This window comes from Podarcis raffonei, chromosome Z (assembly GCF_027172205.1).
Source record: "Podarcis raffonei isolate rPodRaf1 chromosome Z, rPodRaf1.pri, whole genome shotgun sequence".
In the NCBI taxonomy this organism is placed as follows: Eukaryota; Metazoa; Chordata; class Lepidosauria; order Squamata; family Lacertidae; genus Podarcis; species Podarcis raffonei.
The window spans coordinates 9,288,985-9,310,027 of NC_070621.1; the positions used below are offsets into that span (position 1 = coordinate 9,288,985).

The following is a 21,043-nucleotide window of genomic DNA, read 5'->3' on the forward strand; positions in this document are numbered from 1 at the left end:
GCAAAGTTGGGGAGGTCCCCTCTACAACCCTCAGATTTTGACTCTGCACAGTTCCCCCCACCAGTACAAAGCTCATCACACTTTTAGGGATCATGGGCACATTGAAAACAGAAAAGCTGTTGGGACACCATACAAAAACTGCAACCAAGCACACACCACAACCTCTTCTATTGGCTACAGTGTGGCATAGTGGTTAGGATGTTGGGCTAGGACACTGGAGACCTGAATTCAAATCTCCGTTCAGCCATGAAGCTCAATGGGTGACCTTGGGCCAGTCACCGTCTCTTAACCTAACCTACCTTACAGGTTCTTGTGAAGGTAAAATTGAGGGGGGGGAGCACCATGTATACCACCTTGAGCTCCTGGGAGGAAAGGTGGTATATCATAATGATAACGATAATGATAATGATAATGATAATAATAAACATAATAAACTTAATGCTTCATTTCCCATAGGCAAACTTCAGAGAGCATTAGTGCATTTCTGTATCCACACACAGTAGGAGACTCTATTTACCATTGATCCAGGAGGTCCATCATGTCCCCTGTCACCTTGAAAGCCCACAAAGCCCTGAAAATAGAAGGAGAACAAATAAAAACACTGCAGACATTACTAGCAGCAGGAGAGAAGTTTTGTTACTGATGGACAAAGGGCAGAAAAGATAGCTGGCAGCTAGCTGTGGATCCACTGCATGCAATACCAATTTAGGTGATGGGGATGAAGCAGTGATCACTATGTCCTGCCCTTGCGACAAGTGAAGTAGAACAGAATAAGCAATGTTAACATATGAAAACGTCATGGGGCCGGTGATGGTAGATCATACTGGGGCGGGGGGGGGGGGGTGAAAAGTCAAGCTGGAGCAGTGCCCGGGGGTGGTCTTTTCCTCCCTCCCTCTCAGGATGGTTAATCTATTCAGCATTCTACTCACAATCGGACCGTGTTGATCAGAGCTCCCCACAGCACCACCAACACCCTGCAGGATAAGTTAAAACAATGTTAAGGATAGGAACATAGGCAGGGGTGGATCTACTATGAAACTAATGAAGGGCCCCAAATCTCAGAGGGCCCCGTTTTTAAAAAAAAAAATGGGTCTAGTGCAGGCTTCCTCAACCTCGGCCCTCCAGATTTTTTTTTGCCTACAACTCCCATGATCCCTAGCTAGCAGGACCAGTGGTCAGGGATGATGGGAACTGCAGTCTCAAAACATCTGGAGGGCCGAGGTTGAGGAAGCCTGGTCTAATGGTTTATTTGAGTTGCATGACTGAAAATTGATTGTTTTGTGTGTCTGCATATATTTCAACAAGTCAGTAGCCCAGATGTTGTAAAGACTGTTGTAAACAAACACGTTGAAGAAGATAATGATGGTTACCCAGACCTTGATGGTGGTTGCGAAGGGGCCCCTATAACAGTTCAAGCTTCAGGGCCGCGAGACGTAGGTCTGCCACTGAACATAGGAAGCTGCCTTAGACTGAATCATGCCATGAGTCTATCTAGCTCAATATTGTCTACACTGACTGGCATCTGCTCTCCAGGGTTTCAGGCAGGGGTCATTCCCAATCCTATCTGGATATGATGTCAGGGACTGAACCTGGGACTTTCTGTATGCAGAGAGATGTTCTGCTGCTAAGATGGCATCAAGACGTCCATTCCACATTCCGACCTACCACCCAAGGGCAGAAGCTATGCAGGGATGCTTAAGAACAGCAACAGCATTTTATATTTCATTTATTAATGGTTTCTCATGTGGCACCCCAAAGCAATTTAAAATGTACTGTAACTAGATGCAAGTTCCAAAATTACTGGGGGAAATGCACTGCTGCTAGAGGTGCGAGCAGGAGGTATGGAATCTTTTTCATTCCTTGATGGACAGCCTTCCAACGGTCATATGCTAGTGGCAGACAGGGCCAGAGGCAAAACGTGGGTGGAGCTACTCTTACCATACAAAAATGTGTATTTTGTGGGGGAAATGCTTTCTTAAAAAATGGGTTACATTCGGTATTAGTCATAGTCAGAGAAGACCCACTGAAGTTAATGGGCATGACTAACTTAGGTGCATTAATTCAAATGGATTTCCTACTTTGAGTATACCTTGGCTGGAAAAAAACAAACTTTCTTTACTTTTTTTCAAAGTGCCGATTGATACAGAATGGACTTACGAATGAATACGCATGGAATTGACTTGGGCTGGATACAGACCATCCACCCTTATTCAAGCAAATGAACCCCAGATCCTGCCTAGCACAGCAAGGGCCAGATCAAGTCAAAAGGATAGCAAAGTAGGTAGTATAGAATGGGAACCTGTGTACCAGGCTTTCCTTCTGGACCATCAATCCCAGGAACGCCTCGCAAGCCCTGGAAGAAATGTATGGAAGGGAGCAGAGTATGCATAACAATATTACTTAAGTTTTGCAGAGTGTTTAAAGCAAATCAATCAATCAAATATTTATTTACAGCCAGCCAACCATTAAAGGGAAGTACAAAACACCAGACACACACACTAACAGCAGCAACAACAACAACAACAACAATACTAATAATTTATTATTTATACCCTGCCCATCTGGCTGAGTTTCCCCAGCCACTCTGGGCAGCTTCCAATCAAGTGTTAAAAACAATACAGCATTAAATATTAAAAACTTCCCTAAACAGGGCTGCCTTCTGATGTTTTGTAAAGATAAGATAGCTACTTATTTCCTTCACACCTGAAGGGAGGGCGTTCCACAGGGTGGGCGCCACTACTGAGAAGGCCCTCTGTCTGGTTTCCTGTAACCTCACTTCTCGCAATGAGGGAACCGCCAGAAGGCATATCAAATTGAGTAGCTAGAGAAATTGCTAAGAAAGGTAAACTTGATGTAATATGGTAGCCATTTACATCATATGCTAACAAAGAAGGACATTTACTACAACCTCCATCAAGCCATATAATGATGGGGAGGAGTTATATACATACTAGTTAAAGATAACTGTTTATAATTTTCCTCCGCCTTAAAGTGTACCTGTGTTTTATGATAGCTTTTCTACTGCACATGCTGTCACTTTAAGTACTATGTTATGGTACCAAATCAGTTCTGTTCCTTTTTTTTTTTTACTTTACAAAATTTCAATTAAAAAAATCATATGTACTAAAAACACACAAATAATCGCTGTCTTAGATTAACAAAGGTGTCAAGAGCTAACTGTTAGAAAAACACTGGGGCCTAATTTGAATAGTAGAATGTCTGGCATCTGGTGGGCAGGGCTTGTGTATTATGCTCTGGAATTGGCCCCTCCCTTCAGGTGTTCAGTTAGAGAGATCAACTGTCACTCTTGCTTCATTCTTGCCTCATGATGCTGTTTTAGTTTCTCTCAGACAGTATGCTATTGTGTTACAGTTTTCTTTAATTTAAAGCTTTGTTTGACATATACATTAGCCACTCACTTTGCTGAATGAAAAGAACCTCTGCTGAAGAATGCAGGAATATCCTAAACTGTGTGAGTGAGGGGATATTGCCAGTCTGGCTGGAGGATTGATTTTTTATATCACCCCATCCTTCACAACACTTACAAACACTGCAAGTCTAAGAGATATTATGACATTCAGATATTTTGCCATCTGGTGCCAAAAGAAGGACAAACGACAGCACCAGGCAGTCCTCTATGGGGAGAGCATTCCACAGATGGGGAGCCACCACTGAAAAGGTTTTCTCCCTTGTCATTCACTGTTCTCTGAACCTCAGTAGCAAAGTTGGCATGTTTGAGGCTAGTCACAATAAGAATCCTATAACTTACTGGGGGTCCTGGCATTCCAACAAGCCCATGCTGGCCCATCCGGCCCTGGAGAGAAACCAAAAGTGGTCTGAAGAAAGTCTTTTTCCTCATTAATCAGTCAACATACCCAGAGAGCTGCTGATTCCATGTGCTCTTGAGCCACGAATGCATTGCTGTTTGGGTATTAGTCAACACAAAATGTTCCACCAAACACAAGAATACTGGTGTTGGTATTTGATTGTAATCTCAGTTTCTTTCATTCTTTCATTGGAGGGAACATCACATATCTGGAGTACTTTGTCGAGACATGGGCACCACATTTTTAAGAAGGACATTGGCTATTGGGAGGATGTCAAGAAGAGGACAACCAGGATGGTGAAGGGTCTTGATCAGAGTCCAAGGGCATATTCTAGTCAGAAATAAAAACACTAAAGGTGGTTTCAAAGTAGGGCCCGTGTGCGGTGTTAACTAGGGAGAATCCTGAAAGCTACAAAGAGGCCTGGAGGATTGCAGTCAACCCACTCCCGCTGCCCACACCAGGTCCTCTGGTCCCCTCACCCTTACCCATAGCTGTCAACATTTCCCTTTATGAAAGGGAAATTCCCTTATTCCGAATAGGATTCCTTGCAAGAAAAGGGGAAAGTTGACAGCTATGCCCCTGCCATAAATTCTCAAGCCTGATTTGGTGGGAGAAAGCGCCTGTGCTATGTAGGGCACATTACTTGTAAAACCAGAGTGAAAGCAATACCTGAAATCCCTCACATATTTTCAACATTCCCACTAACTCTTTGTGTGAAACCCTCCCCCGCCCTGAGGGAAAATTAGGTACTTCAGGCATGAGACATACCCGCTTTCCTCGTTGTCCTGGCCTTCCTTTTGCACCATCTGGACCCCGATTGCCCTGTGGATTAGAGAGAAAATTCTGTTATTTCATGCAAAGTTGAATTCCTTACAGACCCCCCCCCTTTTAAGTCAGGACTAAATGCCAGGTTAGAGCCAGAAGATCAACACTCAGATCTCTTGATTTAAAAGATATATATCATTAGTATTAAAAAGAAGAATGGGAACCTTTTACAAAGTATTTAAAGAAACAACAAAATGAACTGGACTCCTTGGCAGGTTTTGAATAAACTTTCACAAATTTATTATTAACAACATATAGACAGATAGGTTGAGGATTTTTACGATTTTATAACATGCAGAGAATTAGAAGTATGGAAAAACCAGAGAGAGGAACTGAGGGAAGCCTGGGGAGGGGTGTGTAGAAGGGTGGGGTTTTTATATTTTGGGGAGGGGGAGGGGAAAATGGGGGGGGGATGAGGATGATATGTTTTATTGATAAAATGATAAAATGTTATGTTGTAATTCCTAATAAAAAATTTATTTTAAAAAAAGAATGGGCCTTTTCTGCCATGGCTCCGAGCTTCTGGAATGATTTCCCTGGAGCGGCTCATCTGACGTCACAGCAACCCTGTTCACTGCTATCCTCCTTTTGCTAATGGAAAACAGATCAAGGGTCAAACCTGCTCAAGACCACACACTTGAGTCCCTGGCAAGGGTCCAATTCCAGCAAGCAGTCTCAGGAACCTGCTAAGGAAGGATTTATTATAACTATTAAGCAAGAGCACAGATAACAACAGAGGTTTAGACTAACCTTTGCACCTTCTGTGCCATTTTGACCAGGGGGACCAAGTTGCCCTTCCTCTCCCTGGAATGGCAAAAAGATTCAGTCAACACTCATCACCGCAAACCACGTTGGAACAGCTTATTTGGACTGGATGGAAAGTAGCTCAGACTAAGGATGGGCAAACCTGCCCATTTTGATTTCTCTCCCCCTGCCTCCATCTTAAGTTCAGTTCTCTACATATTGATTTGCACTAAAAAAAAAAAAAAAGCCCATAGGAAAATTCACCAGCCTTTGAGTGGAAAATTTCTCTCAAACATATTTTTGTATGATTTTTTCCTAATAGACGTATTTACTAACTAGAACACATTTAAATGCATGCTTTACACTAGCAAATTCATTTGTCGGTACATGTTACTTTGCTGGAGAACCGAACTGCAAAATTCAGAGAAGTGCAAATTTCATGGGTGTGATTGGTGCATTGGTTTTGGAAGTGAAAAGTAGGTAGGCTTGCCTTTAAATGGCTGGCTTGCAGATTGGTCAGGACCCTGAATATCAGCATCCCTTTCAGGACGTTAGAATACACTGCAACATTTTGTTGCAGGACTCTCTTGTTCTTCCAGTTATGAATATATGAATATATTAATTTTGCAAATTAGGGACCAAACATTTTAGCTCAGGTATGTGGAAGCAGTAAGGCTGTGTGTGTGTGTGTGTGTGTGTACCTTGATTTCTTGAATCCCCTGAAAGTCACCAATAGGGGGACCTCTTATGTCATTGTTATTCTCTGTGAATATATGGGAGATGCATGGGAGAAAGCAAAGGATTGAGCACCAGGTAGCAACTAAAGCTGCAATCCTGACTCCACTTACCTGGAAGTAAGCCCCACTTAAGTCCACTAGGACTCACCCTTGAGTTAAGATTGAGTTAGGATTGTGCTGAAAGTATGGATGAGCAAATCTGTCAATTTCAGTTTCTATCACTTGCTCATTTTTTCGAGTCTTAACTTTAGTTCTCTGTGTTTTTCCCTCAGCCCTAGATGCAAAGGTAAATGTAAAGGAACCCCTGACCATTAGGTCCAGTCGTGGCCGACTCTGGGGTCTCTAGACCACGCAAGCTTCTGTGGCAAATAAATCCCTGGGAATCTTAAGCAGGTGTGGAGGAACCTATGGTCCTCCAGATGTTGCTGAACTACAACTCCCATCAGTGCCCATCAGCATGGCCAATGGCAGGGCAAATATATATATATATTTGGTTCCACAATACTTTTGCTGCAAGCAGATGAGTATGGCTCCCCTTCCAGAACTTCTTAAATAGATTTGGCTGTTACTGAAATATAGTGTTCCTTGCAATCTTGATTAGCTGTGGAGATATATTAGATTGCTTTTAAGCATGTTCAGTGGTTTTTAAATGCTTTTCTTAAAAAAGTTTTTTCTTCTTGCGAGTTTTTCGTCTTGCGAAGCATGGTTTCCGATCAATCAATGCGTTCCTATGGAGACCGTCTAGGGACAGAGGGGAAGCGTTGCGCGCCTTCCCCTCTGTCCCCGGACCTGTTTTAAAGCAAGGGAAGGGGCGGAGGGGAGAAGATCACTTCTCCCCGTTGCCGCCCCTTGGTTCAAAAGGGGTCCGGGGACAGCGGGGAAGACGTGCTGTGCTTCCCCGCTATCCCTGGAGCTTGCGGGGCAAGCTTCATTTTGCGAAGCAAGCCCATAGGGAAATGCGTCTTGCGAAGCGGCTAAGAAAACGAAAAACTCCTTCGTCTAGCGAGTTTTTTGTCTTCCGAGGCGTTCGTCTTGCGAGGTACCACTGTAAAAATGAAATGATTTTGCTGCTTTGTTGCTTGCTGCCCTGGGAGGGTTAAAAACTTAATAAAACAAAACAAAAAAAACCCTTCCTTACTTCAGGTCCCTGAGGTCCAGCTACTCCTTTGGCCCCTGGAAACCCTGGAAGCCCTGAAGCACCTCGAACCCCTGGAAGTCCCCTGGTCCCTTGGAGGCCAAACGTACCCTGAAAAAGAAGAAATTGGGAGACCTAAATCATTTGTGGAGCTTTAGGAACATCAGGATTATATCTAACTATACAGTGCCAGATTTAGGGCAGTGTAGGCAGTCCCCTCCCCACAGGGTGCTGAGCTGAGGGGATGCAAAATAATAGCAGCTGTACCAAAAGGAATTGTGAAAATAAGAAATAGGGGAGGGGGGCAATTCTGTCCTTGCTCACGGTGCCATATTACCAAAGTCTGCCTCTGAACTATACCATTCATTTGCTTCATCCTAAATGTATGGCTCATGTGCAAAACATCCATGCTGTATTGGTAGCAGCAGCAGCAATCATTATGCTGCCTTTGGAGGCATACCTAGGCTTCCTTGCGCCCTTGGCAAGGAACTGTATCAGCACCAGTGAAGCCAGGAGAGACCATAGACCAGAAACTCAAAAAGTTAGCTTTTGTTGCCTTTTTCACTCCACCAGTGACTTCCTCTCGCTTTGAGACTCCTTCAGGTAGTAATAAAGCAGGATATCAAATCCAAACTCCTCCTCCTCCTCCTCCTCCTCCTCCTCCTCCTCCTCCTCCTCCTCCTCCTCCTTCTTCTTCTTCTTCTTCTTCTTCTTCTTCTTCTTCTTCCTCTGTGACCATCAGGGTTGGGTCTGCTGTGTTCCTCTTCCATATCCTCCACTTCCTCCTCCTCTAATGGTCGATCTGTCTGCCTGTCTCCCTCCCTCCCTGCACTCGCTGCTTTTCCTTCTGCCTCCTCTTTCCCTCCCTTCCTTTTTTCTCTTTCTGCAACTCTCAGCCACTCTCTCTGTCATTCTTCCCTCTGAGCCCTGCTGGGCACTCCGCTTACACTTCTAATAGCACTGCCGGCCAACTGGGGAGGGCCTCCTGCTGTTGCAACAGCCCACGGCAGTGACCAGATGCCTCTGCTGAGGCACCCAGAGGATTCTGTGTGCCTTGACTGGCCACCCAGAGCAACAGAAGTGTGGCCTGGGGAGCACACAGATGGGTGGGTGGGCTGCTAGCCACTCCGAACAAGGGGGAGATATATAATTTTTCTTTCCCCCTGTGCCTGCACCATTGGGGGGGCAACTTACACAACCATTAGGTATGCCCCTGCCTGCCTTACATCAGGTCATATAATTTTTGTCTACCTAGCCCAGGATTGGAGACTCTTCAGTAGAGGCTGGCAAAGCCCTACCATCCTCAGTCTGCTCTCACCTGCCTGCCACTTACAACTAGTGAAGCGGTGGTTCTGCCAATCATTGGCTCTGGCACCACCTACTATTGGTTTCCCTGCCTGGCATCCTACCAGTCCCAATGGGCACCAGCCACCACTGTGACTTATAGCTGTTCTCCAGGGACCCAAGCAGAGGCCTTTCTTCAGCTGGCTGAGGACAGGAATCGGATACTTTCAGCGTACAATGCATTTGTTTCTTGCTCAGGAGAATAGGGAGCATGCAACAATATCAGAAAGGGAACCTTGCACTGGAATAACTGCTACACATCCCCGGGCATGAGATGTTACCATACCTGGTCACCTTTGGGTCCCAGATCCCCTTTTATTCCCTTTGGTCCTTTGCTCCCCTGGAAGAGTAGAGGTTAAAATGAGAGGGTCATTGAGAACAGGCAGTAGTAGCACGACCTGGTCAGCCTTTAGTGAAGGACTGGGGAGCCCTTTTTCAACTCAAAGGCTCCAGCCCCTTGGGGTCAACCTTCCAGGCCAGTGGTGGAAGGGGCAAGAGTAAAAAAAATGGGTGGAATAGCAAATGCAACTCATACTTTTGTACATTCCAGTCACAGAAAAGTCAGTAGCATCCATGTGTGCATACACCTCTCTCCAGGCTTCATCCAGGCAAGCAAGCAAGAGGCATCACTAGGGTTCAAGAATGCATTACATCTGACAGACTGAAGCATCATGAAGGGTGTTGGGCAGATTCATGAGGAGATGGGTGTGAAATATAGGGAGAGGGCTGAGGGCCAGGCTGAGAGGCCCCATTCATGCCTCGGCAAATCAATCTTTTGAATTGCACTCTCCTCTTTGTTTATTCCAGGCATAGGCAAACTTGGCCCTCCAGATGTTTTGGGACTACAACTCCCATCATCCCTGACCACTGGTCCTGTTAGATGGGGATTATGGGAGTTGTAGTCCCAAAACATCTGGAGGGCCAAGTTTGCCTATACCTGGTCTATTCCTCAGTGGGGCTGAATTTTCAACCAAGCCATTTCTTTGGGGTTAAGATGGAACTTTTCAAATACTGACAAAATTTAGTGGGGGGCGGGGAGGACCACCAAATTGCATACTGATCCTGAAATGTAGGAAATTGAGTTGAAGATTGGAAAAATGGGGATCTGAGAAAAAATGAAATTGACAGATTCCTGCCTCCCTATCCCAGATGAATCAGAATGATATCATTGCTCCTTGGCTTCAATAAAATGCATATTTTAGGATAAAATTATGTGTGTATAAATGCATATTTTAGGGATAACATATACAAAAATTAATATCTTGTGATGGGTAGGGAAGTTGATAAAAGTTGATGCCGATTTTCATGTCTTTTGTTTTAAAAAAGAAGACTGAGGTGGAAACAGGACAGGATGGATTTAGCACTGAACACATGTGACACTGACATTAATCAGAAACAGAGTGCTCTGTCCATTGCTATTACTTTCACTTCACTGAACATTTATTTCAGGTGGAGAAAGCAAAGCCACTTACATGGTCCCCAGGGGGTCCTTGAGGGCCCTGGCTCCCGGTCAACCCCTTAAATAGAGACAAAAGGTATTTTTTTATAAAAAAGCCAAAGAAACTTTAAGACACGGAATCTTGCCCTCACTTTCCCTTCATCCCCTCCTTTCCACAATAAAACACATGAAAGCTATAAGACTGAGCTGGAAATTATCCAAGAAGATTTAAATGCTCTGAAATTTGGGGGATACCCTTCATCCTGTTACCATATATTTTGTTGGGCACTGTGTTCTCTGGGAATGGCAGCCTCCCTTCCCCCTCCCCAAAGACACCTGAGAATGACCAATATTAGCTGTCAGCTGTGGAGAGAACAGTCTTGCCTCCCTATGAATAGTTCAGCAGGACCACAAAAAATGATTACCCTCAGGAACTTTGCCACCTGCTAATGCATTGGTTCTCAAAAGGTGTGGTGTGCCATATTGTTGTGGCAGGAGAGGATGGCAATGTGGTGGGAAGATTCATTGACAATCAAATAAACATTTAAACATTTCAGTACAGTATAGTATTTTTTAAATTTTTTTGCAGAATATGGATAAGTATCTTTTCAAAACCAAGCACTGCTAGGAGTTGCTTCTTTTTGCTTTCCAATGTATTTCTTATCAATAAAAAACTGGTGTGGCGTGAGTAAATTATTATTCTGAAAGTGTGCCCAGAGAAAGAAGTTTGAGAGCTACTGCACTAATGGTACAGGAAAATTAATAGAAGTTAGAAAGGACCCCAAGGGTCTTCTAGTCCAACCCCCTGCAGTACAGGAATCTCAGCTAAAGCATCCCTGACAGATGGCCATCCAACCTCTGCTTCAAAACCTCCAAGGAAGGAGAGTCCACCACTTCTCGGGGGAGTCTGTTCCACTGTTGAACAGTTTTACTGTCAGAATTTCCCCCTGAATGTTTAGTTGGAATCTCCTTTCTTGTAACTTGAAGCCATTGGTTCTAGTCCTACCAACCAGAGCAGGAGAAAACAAGCATGTTCCCTCTTTCATGTGACAGCCTTTAAGATATTTAACTGGGGAAACATTTCGGCTCACCGCTAGAAATCAGCACATACAAAACAGGTAGATCATCACCATCTCTCCATCTGCGGGAAAACTGGTGGGGGACATGGCATGGGCATCGCCAGGATTTTTGCTAGGGGTGCAGGCTTTTGTTAGAGGGGGCAGAACCTCTGATTAGTATTGATTTGTATCAGCACCAAACTTTATTTTGGAATTTCAAGTTTGGTTATATATGGCTTCTGGGAGGTGAAGTGTCTTCTGATTTCACTGATTAAAAATTTCAGGGACCTGGCTAAATTTGCTTGGTGTTCTGTATCTTCCACGTGCTGTTTGATGGGGCTTTTTTGGCTTGTTAATACCCCATGTTGAGTAGGATCTGTGGGGTGAGGCCTAGAGTTGTTATTACAGTCATACCTCGGGTTGAACGTGCTTCAGGTTGAGCACTTTCAGGTTGCGCTCCACCGCAACCCGGAATTAACAGAGTGCATCACTTCCGGGTTTCGCTGCTCACACATGCACAGACACTCAAAATGACGTCACATGCATGCGCGGAAGCGGCAAAACGTGACCCGCGCATGTGCAGATGCGCCGTCGCATCTTACGTTCCATTAAGGATGCAACCCGAGGTACCACTGTACGTTTATCACTGCACATTTCCACGTCATCTGGAAACTGTCCTTAATAGTTAAGGGAGCAAGGCCACTTGGGAGGAAGAATAGTCTCAGCCAGTAATTTAGTCTGGCAAACCATACTCTAGCCTCAATTCTTACGAATCCAGTTTTGAAACATATTGTAGCACTGGAGATGTGTTTGGGCACTTGTCCAGCTGATCTTAACAGTTTAGATTGTACCAGTTCTAATGGTGTGCAATTGGCAAAGGGCCCTAACTGGGCACCATATACAAGCTGCACAATGGATTTGGCCTCAAACTGTTTGAGGGCTGCAAGTATATATTGTCCAGCTTTAGTCCAACTTAGGTACCTAAGTATTGCATTTACACTTCTCTGGACATTCCCTGCAACATAATCCCCAGTGCTACTTGAAGATGCTGGGGACTGAACCTGTGGCCTTATGCATGCAGAGCAGATGCTAAACCATTGAGCTGCTGAACCACTGAGCTCCAGGGGCCCCTTCCCTGCAGGAGGAAATGCCTGGAGGAAAATTGTTACCACATTCAAGCTACCAGTTTGTGCAAGTGAGATGGGGCAGCCTCATTTCTCAATGTCAAGCATCTGTCACCTTGGGGCTTTGATCAGCTGATGGACAAGAGAAGAAGCAGAAACAGAGGAAGAAAGGGTTCAGAAACAGGGAACATTCCTGAGGAACCTGATCTGAGTTAGAACATCATCAGACCCAAGCTGGAAGGAAGGGTGGGTGAGGAATAACACCCAAAATCTACACCTAATCAATCACACTTAAGTCTCCTGATGGTGATGCAAAACTCCTAAGGGAACTCATTTCTAGCCCAGGGGAGGGAGTCTAGCTGGAGGCAGAAAAAGTTTTTTTTCAAAGTATATGCTTGTAGCATATACACTCACAGGCAGGGCCGGATTTAGGTTTGATGAGGCCCTAAGCTACTAAATGTAATGGGGCCCTTTATATGTCCAGCTTTCCTTTGTCAACAACAAATTGTCACTGTATTTTGTGTTGAAGATATGCTATATGGTAATTTATGGAACTAATAGGTATCTAAAGCCACTTGCACATAACAAAATATGTATTTTATCATAAAATACATATTTTATGTAGGCACCCTCTATATAAAAATGAGCAAACCAGCGATATTTTAGGGAGCAGGATAGTAGGTGGGGCCCATTACTTACATCAAAAGTGCCTACACAACACAAAACACTGTTGCTGTATGTAGGTTTTATTTTATTTTTTTATTTTATATTTTGGAAATGTATATCCAGTGTTTTTTCCCTTTATTTATTTTTTTGCCCTCCCCCCAAGAGAGTGGGGCTCTAAGTTATAGCTTCTTTAGCTTATACAGTCATAGCTTGGGTTACAGATGCTTCAGGTTGCGTGTTTTCAGATTGCAAACCGCGCCGAACCCGGAAGTACCGGAATGGGTTTTGGTGCTCTCGCATGCGCAGAAGCACTACATCGTGCTTTGCGCATGTGCAGAAGCGCCGATTCGCAACCCGCACGTGCGCAGACGTGGCAATGCAGGTTGCAAATGCTGCAGGTTGCGAACGTGCATCCTGCGCGGATCACATTCGCAACCCGAGCGTCCACTGTACATAAATCTGGCACTGCTCACAGGAACATAGGACACTGTCAGACCACTGGCCCAGTATTGACTGCATTGACTGCAGCAGCTTTCCAGGTTCTCAGACGTACCTAGGGATGGAGGGGATTGAACCTAGCATCCTCTGAAGGCAAAGCATGTTGTGACAGATCCCCAATGGAACATGGTACTCAGCCACTTAACAGAAGTTACAGCCACACCATACATGGCTTCCATGTAATGCACATGGCCTCTGCCAAAGAATCCTGGAAACTGTAGTTTGTTAAGGGTACAGGGAATTGTAGCTCTGTCACAGGCAAGCTGCAGCTTTCAGTATCCTTTCGCAGTGGCAGAGCTGCACTTCCTGAGCATCACAGTCCAGGGGTAGAGGGGTAGGGAAGCCGCTGCCCACCCTCAAACTGCTATCTGCCCCTGGGTCAGGCCTGACCCAGAGGTGTAGCTGTTGTGGCCGGGTGCAAGGTGCACCACAGCCAAGGAGGGTGGGTGGCATCATTGCTATTCACTCTCCTGCTCTCCTCCCCCGGGTCAGCGCTGACCCAGAGGCAGAGACTGTGATGATGGGGGGTTGTCCGGTGCGCTTCCATTGCCACTCAGCTTGCCGTACGATAGCATGTGCTCTGTGTGCCGGCATGCAGAAAAGAGAGTCTATGCTGCTTCTTGGTCTAATTCTAAGAAGCTTTATTTTTACAGTCATACCTCAGGATAAATGTGCTTCAAGTTAAGTATTTTCGGGTTGCGCTCTGCGGCGACCCGGAAGTAACGGAGCGCATTACTTCGGGGTCAAAATGAAATCACACTTGGAAGTGGCGAAACGTGACCCGCACATACGCAGACACGTGGACATGGGTTGCGTTTGCTTCAGGATGCGAACAGGGCTCTGGAACGGATCCTGTTTGCATCCCGAGGTACCACTGTATAGCAGAAATAAATCAGAAACTCCGGAGACGGCATGTTGTCTCCCTGCATTGGTTAAAACCGAAACCAGTCTCACACAGACCAAAGAACAGATCGCTGGATGGAGACCACCCCCAGTGGGCAGGACGCTCACTCTGAGCTGTTTAACCCTATAAGCTCTGATTCTCCTCACAGAGACATGGGAAGGCACGAGCACAAAAGTGCACCCGGACCCTGAACTCCCCTGGACCCACCCATCTTATGCCTCTGTCCTTTGAGAGACGGCATGTGCTTTTAAATGTTTGGTGCAGATGTGACCAGAAAATAGAGAGAGAAAACAAGAGTGAGAAGAAAGTCATTTTGCAACCACGTGTTAACTGAGAGACTATGCGTTTTCAGTGGAATTAATGGACATGACTAAGGCCATATTCAGGTCATGCATTTAAAGAGCTATGATACCACTTTAAACAGAGTGGTTTAACTATCAACCCCTCTTCACAAGGTGCTCATTCTCTGTATCCACTCTTAAAGGCATCAAAGCTTCTGAATGACAGTTGCTAGAAATTGCAGGAAGGGAGAGTGCTCTGGTGCTTGTGGGTTTTCTCACTGGCAACAGGTCATTGGCCTGATCCAGCAGGCTTTTCTTATGTTCTTAATAAAGGAGTGGATTAAATAGGAAACATCAGAAAACTGCCTTATAATATACTCATTATTGTCTACACTTAGTGGCAGCGCCGAACAACCCCCCCATCATCACAGTCTCTGCCCCTGGGTCAGTGCTCCAGGGTTTCAGATAAAAGTCTTTGGAGATGTCAAGGACTGAACCTGGAACTTTTTGCATATGCTCTATCATTGAGCTCCAGTCCCTCATCCGTATCTACTTAGTCTAACTTTTGCTTTTTGCAAATGAATTTTGCATGCCTGTTATATTGTTTAAGAAACTTGTTTAACCCGAGGCAACCAGTTGCAGAGAAGGTGGGCAACAGAAATTATATACTGGGGGAATCAAATACTTTCTCAAATAGTTTTCAGTAAAAACAACAACATAAGAACCCCACATTGTTTGTCTCTCACTTATTTTGATTAGGTAGAATGAAAGGGAGTATTCCATTCTGCTTCAGCGACTGGCACAGAGCCCCAAACCTGCCTTTATGTACTAGAAGAGCTAAAATCTTCGTTTCCAAGCATAGCTTCTTGCTGAAATCCTGTAATATTTTACAGGATTCTTTCTTTCTTTCTTTCTTTCTTTCTTTCTTTCTTTCTTTCTTTCTTTCTTTTCTTGCTCTATAATGGAAGAGGGCCCTTCCAGACGGGAATAACACAATAACACTGGGGAAGCATTATGAAACAACTAATAAAGCAGAATGTTGTGTTGACAGTCAAGTATAAATGCACTATTGCTGCAGCAATGATATATTGTAGGATATACTCACAAACCACTCCTACCCAGTCTCACTGCATAAGCTTTGCAGAATTAAATCAAATGAATGCTGAATAAACAGGTTATTCAGAAGACCCTGTGCCTCTGTCTACTTCTATGAACAAGAAACTAGGCCCTTAGTGTCATCAGCCCAATCCTGCAGGATACTCTGCCAACAGAGATTCAGCAAACACCTTCTGTTTCAACGTTTACAACGCCTGCTGAAAACTTTTTATTTTACTGGGCCAATGCAGGCAACTGAGAATAGACCTTTCCCACAATAGTTAATTGATGTCAATTTTTAACCTTTGATATGGTTTTTATTCTAATGTTTTATGTGCTACTGTTGTAAACATTTTTTGATATTTCCTTTTTATGAAAAAGCAGTACGTGAATAATTTTATAAGTAAGTAAAAGGAGAACAGCTAGTACGCTTGGAGCACACCATTCCCCTCCATGCAGATTTCAACACATACCATTAGGCCGTCTTGTCCATGCACCCCTCTAAGGCCAGAAAGACCACTTTCTCCCTGAAACATGACAAAGGAAGCATAATGTTAGGGATTACAAGCATGGAGAAAACAGGACACACAAACACAAGAAGCTATCTTACGATGTCAAACCACTGACCTAAATAGTTCAGTTTTGTCAACGCTGGAAGTTCCCCTGGTGTTTTCCATGCCTACACAGAGATGCCAGGGATGGAACCCAAGACCTCCTGCATGCAAAGTCCTTTGCATCAGCTGCACATCTGTTTTATTTCTCATTCCTTTGGCACTGGAATTTAATTATTTATACCAGGAGTGGAGAATCTGTGGCCTTCCAGATGTTGCTAGACTTTACCGCCCACCATCCCTGACTACGCACCATACTTGGCAGGAGCTTGTGGGAATTATAGTCCAACCGGATCTGGATGGCTACAGGTTCCCTACTGCTGATACATGCCTCTGGATACCAGTTTCTGGGAATCACGAGTGTGCTCTTATATTTACACATGCCTTGCAGGCTTCTGGCAGGCATCTGGTAGGCCACTAGGAGGTGTGGATACTGGACCAAATCTAGCTGAACTCTTATGTTTTTGGCTTTAAGAACACAACCATCCAAACTTGTTTTACACACTTCTTTGAATCCTTGAGGACTAATTAAGCTATGTAATTTACTCCCACAAAGTGTAGTGACTGTGACTGATGTGGACCATCTTTAAAAGAGAATTAGACAAATTCATGGATAATATGGCTATCAAAGGGCTACTAGTTATGCTAGCTATTGTGCTACCTCCATTGTCAGACATGATATGCCTCCCAAAACCAGTTGCTGGAAATCATGGGGATGATGACCTGCTGTCACACTGAAATCCAGCTTGTGGGCTTCCTAATAATAATAATAATAATAATAATAATAATAATAATAATAAATTTATTTATACCCCACCCTCCCCAGCCAGAGCCGGGCTCAGGGCAGCTAACACCAATAAAATCACAGTACAAACATAATGGGGGGGGGAACCCAATTTAAAATACAGGTTAAAATGCAGCCTCATTTTAAAAGTAGCCCATAGATCAAAACCATAAGGGGAGGGAAACATAAGGGTCAGACTGAGTCCAAACCAAAGGCCAGACAGAACAGCTCTGTCTTGCAGGCCCTGCGGAAAGATGTCAAGTCCTGCAGGGCCCTGGTCTCTTGTGACAGAGCGTTCCACCAAGTCGGGGCCAGTACTGAAAAGGCCCTGGCCCTAGTTGAAACCAATCTAACCTCCTTGAGGCTCAGGACCTCCAAAGTGTTGCCATTTGTGGACCTTAAGGTCCTCCACAGGGCATACCAGGAGAGGCGGTCCCGTAGGTATCCTATGGGACATCTGGTTCACCACAGTGAGAACAGAATGCTGTAATAGATGAGCTTTTCACCTGATCCAGCAGTGCCCTTTTTATGTGCTTATGTTCTTATAAATTTAGTAAAAATAATAAAGGAACAGAAGGAGAGTCAGGCTAATGGTGAATCTATTCCAGCATCCTATTCTCACAGTAGCTTCAAGAGAAAGAAAAGTGGATAAAAAAGGTTCTCATAAGATCTTGGTTAGGCAGAAGATACTGTGCTTCAGGGCAGTGGAGATGGACTATATTAACCATCAGTGGTTCTTCTTTTCTTTCCTCACTGATGATTTTTGTGAAGATGGAAAAAGGTGCCAATCAGTTACTGGGACAAAGAGCAACTCTTTGGTTGTTTAAAAGGCAAGAGGCGAAAGAAAAAGATATTGTGCTTACTGGGTGTCCCTTGGCTCCAGGGGGTCCTTCTCTCCCAAAGCGACCCTAAAAGGAAAATGATTATCTTACCGTGACATGAGGATGAGCAGATGGACAGTAAAAGTGGATCCTGCAAGCTGTTACAAAACCACATACTACCTGGCTAGAAGGATAAATACTGACCATACACTTTTCAGTGAAGATCTCACTGTGCTTTCTACACTTGAACATGTAGCTTGTAACCACCAATCTTGTTTGCACATCTGTTTGGATATAAGGACTGTTTATATTAATATAGATGATTAAATTAGGATGGATGGATTATCCTCATTGTTAATGTGAACTGATGCTGCTTTAAAATTTCTATTTTATTTGCAATAAAGGGGGGGGGAGAGATTGTTTCAAAGGATCACCAGGCAGCAAGACATCTGGAGGATTGTGTCCCATGTCTCTAAGGAAGGTATGGACCACTCACCTGTAATCCCCTGAGTCCTTTGGACCCATGCCTCCCTTCTAAGCCTTGTGGGCCCTAAAGAGAGTGAAAGGAAGTCCCAGATGTGGTACAAGACCAAATGAAGGGTATGCAAAAGAAAGAGAGAGAGAGAGAAAAATTGTTGTTTGGTTCCTCCATTCATGCACTTTTTTTATTGTTTTCAAAAATGATTTGGAAGCAGTTCATTCATTTTCTTTATCCCTTTTAATTTTAATTCCCCACAGATTTCAATGTGAAACCCACCCACTCTTCTGCTGCCTGTAACTTTGTGTTTTCTATCCCAATGATTTAGTTCATGATTAAGTATTTTCTTTCTGAAGAAACAGAACAGAACACAAGGGGGCAGGGTGTATTTTGCCTTTTCTGCCTCACGAAACCAACACCCCTTGGGCATTTCAGCTCTGTTGCCATAGCAATTCCAGAAATGAGTACATACCTGAGAGCCTGGTGGGCCTGGCAGGCCTGAAGGCCCCGTTTCTCCCTGAAGCAGACAAACACACACACACAAACAAACAAAAACCAACAACAACTTTCGGTCACACACAGTCACATTATAATACATAGATACATATACTTTTAGGTTGAGTAACCTTCTCTTGGTGAGAGTGGTGTATTCATCCTTTTTTTTAAAAAAAAATCTAAACCTTTTAAACTAGGGATGGGGATCCTCTGCCCCCCTCCCCTATTGTTGGTGGACTACCAAGTCATCCTGGCCATCAGCCATGCTGACTGGGACTACTGGGAGTTGGGAGTCCAACCACAACTGAAGGGGCCACAGTTTCTGCACCCCACCCCTCTTCTCACATGGAAATATTTCACAGCCCATTCCCTTTTTCAGAGGACAGCACCAGCTGTGTTGATGTTTTTCAACATTTGCAGAGTGCTGGTTGCTACTTTAGAACCCAAGAACTGGTAAGCAGAGCTGAAACTATGTTCGGCTTTCATTGCTTTTAATGAAGAAATCTAGTTGTAGATATTCAACACGTACAGAGAGACAGAGAGAGGGAGGGAGGGAGCAGAGTTATGAATGTTTTTGCAATGTGCCAAAGGGCAGACGAATGCAGACAACTTAGGTTGCAGATCAGGAGTGGAGAACCTTAATGGTTTGTTAACACTTGTCAAAATGTGGAATTTTTAATTGGACGCAGTAATGCTTCGGAAAACCAGCTTCTGGTAAGCACAGGAGGGGAGAGTGCTCTTGTGCTCAGGTCCTGTTTACAAGTCTACCACTGAGGAATATGGTTGTGGACTATGAGAACAGGATGCTGGACTAGATGACCTATTGACCTGGTCCAGCATGTTGTTCTTTTGTTAATCTTACATCCACTTACCCCCCCTCACCTCCCTCCTGACTGCTGTTCAAATAATTTCTCTGAGGATGGAATTTTGCATTTTGCATTTGCACCCCTCAATATTCCCAGAACACTTACCTGGGAGCCATTAACTCCTTGCATTCCAGTCAGTCCTGGCTGCCCCAGCTCACCCTATAAACACCAACACAGATAAGGTGACTGAATTTGTTGTTGTGCAATTAAGAAATATTTATTGACAGGTGCTATTTGACTGCAAATATCTCCTGAGGCAAATTTGGAGGACTCTGCTAAAGGGAAACTTTGTGGCAAGCATTTTTTTACATGTATGAAATGAAACAAAACAAAAAGCATTAACATACAGCTATGAGGAGCATTATTGTCATGTTCTGAAACAATGCTGGACCCCATGATGAAAGTAGTGAAAGACCTGAGGCAAGGCTGGGCAAAGGTTAGTGGACTGGAGATAGCTCTGAGTGAGCAATTTGCTCCAACAAAGTTTGGGAGGAAATGGAACATTTTATGTCTCTGTCTCCATACTTCCTACCTGCTGCCTTGAGGGACATCTTTGGGAGAAGAAAAGGCTAAGGAGTAAATCCTATGCAAATCCAGAGTGCAGTCCCTAAGTGTCAGGGACTGGGCAGAGAAGAAATGGTGGAAACTGTTGATATTTTTACCCCCTCCCATTGTGAGAACCTCCTGATATGATGTTTTCAGAAAGGGGGTGTGTGGAAACTGCTCTTCGCTTCTTCTGCTCCTGCCTGACTCTGTGTGGAGTCTGTGTGTTATCTATGTAGTGACTAGATGGCTGAGTGAGAGCTGTAACACTCATGCAAGCCAGTAGTTTTAGTTGCAGTAGCTATTAGAAATAAAAGAAGTTATGCTTCCCAGCTTTCTTCCGTGTTGTTTATACTCTGCTGAGTATGGTGTTCACAATGCACAGTTGTGAGTCCAGTGCACTGAGACCTGTTTTTCAGGAGCGGAAGGTCTTTGGAAGTGCTCCAGTCACCTAGCCCAGTCAGGGCAGTACTAGTTATTGAGCCCAGTCACTGGCACCGGTTCAAAGGCGTACGGACAGAAATTGCCTCCCCATCCTGACCCTTGCAGGGAGGAGAAAGAGGAAGACAGTGTAGCTTTACAACAGGGGTTTGAGGGAGGTAGCAGCTCAGAGGCAGATGAGGAGAAAAGCTGGGAAATCCTGGGAGAGCCGGAACAACACCCAGCTGACACATTGTCATTAGAAAGCATTCCAGACCCTCCATCTCCCAGAACCCGGTGAGCCTTAAAAGTAGGAGAGCAAAGAGCTCAAAGACAGAAACTTTTCCTT

The 21,043-nt window shown here is 44.4% G+C and overlaps 1 protein-coding gene across 3 annotated transcripts in view; it reads right to left on the reverse strand.

The window, feature by feature from the left end:
• Positions 1 to 21,043, reverse strand: part of LOC128406251 (collagen alpha-1(I) chain-like) — a 91,171-nt gene that overhangs the window by 50,746 nt on the left and 19,382 nt on the right. For all 3 annotated transcript variants that reach the window (XM_053373469.1, XM_053373468.1, XM_053373467.1), the window contains exons 13-26: positions 19,837 to 19,890; positions 18,843 to 18,887; positions 18,389 to 18,442; positions 17,935 to 17,979; positions 16,150 to 16,203; positions 10,085 to 10,129; positions 8,899 to 8,952; positions 7,272 to 7,379; positions 5,403 to 5,456; positions 4,596 to 4,649; positions 3,770 to 3,814; positions 2,300 to 2,353; positions 930 to 974; positions 518 to 571 (exon numbers count right to left, since the gene is read on the reverse strand). In XM_053373469.1, coding sequence (XP_053229444.1) covers positions 518 to 571; positions 930 to 974; positions 2,300 to 2,353; positions 3,770 to 3,814; positions 4,596 to 4,649; positions 5,403 to 5,456; positions 7,272 to 7,379; positions 8,899 to 8,952; positions 10,085 to 10,129; positions 16,150 to 16,203; positions 17,935 to 17,979; positions 18,389 to 18,442; positions 18,843 to 18,887; positions 19,837 to 19,890 — 765 coding nt within the window. The remainder of the gene's footprint in view (positions 1 to 517; positions 572 to 929; positions 975 to 2,299; positions 2,354 to 3,769; positions 3,815 to 4,595; positions 4,650 to 5,402; positions 5,457 to 7,271; positions 7,380 to 8,898; positions 8,953 to 10,084; positions 10,130 to 16,149; positions 16,204 to 17,934; positions 17,980 to 18,388; positions 18,443 to 18,842; positions 18,888 to 19,836; positions 19,891 to 21,043) is intronic.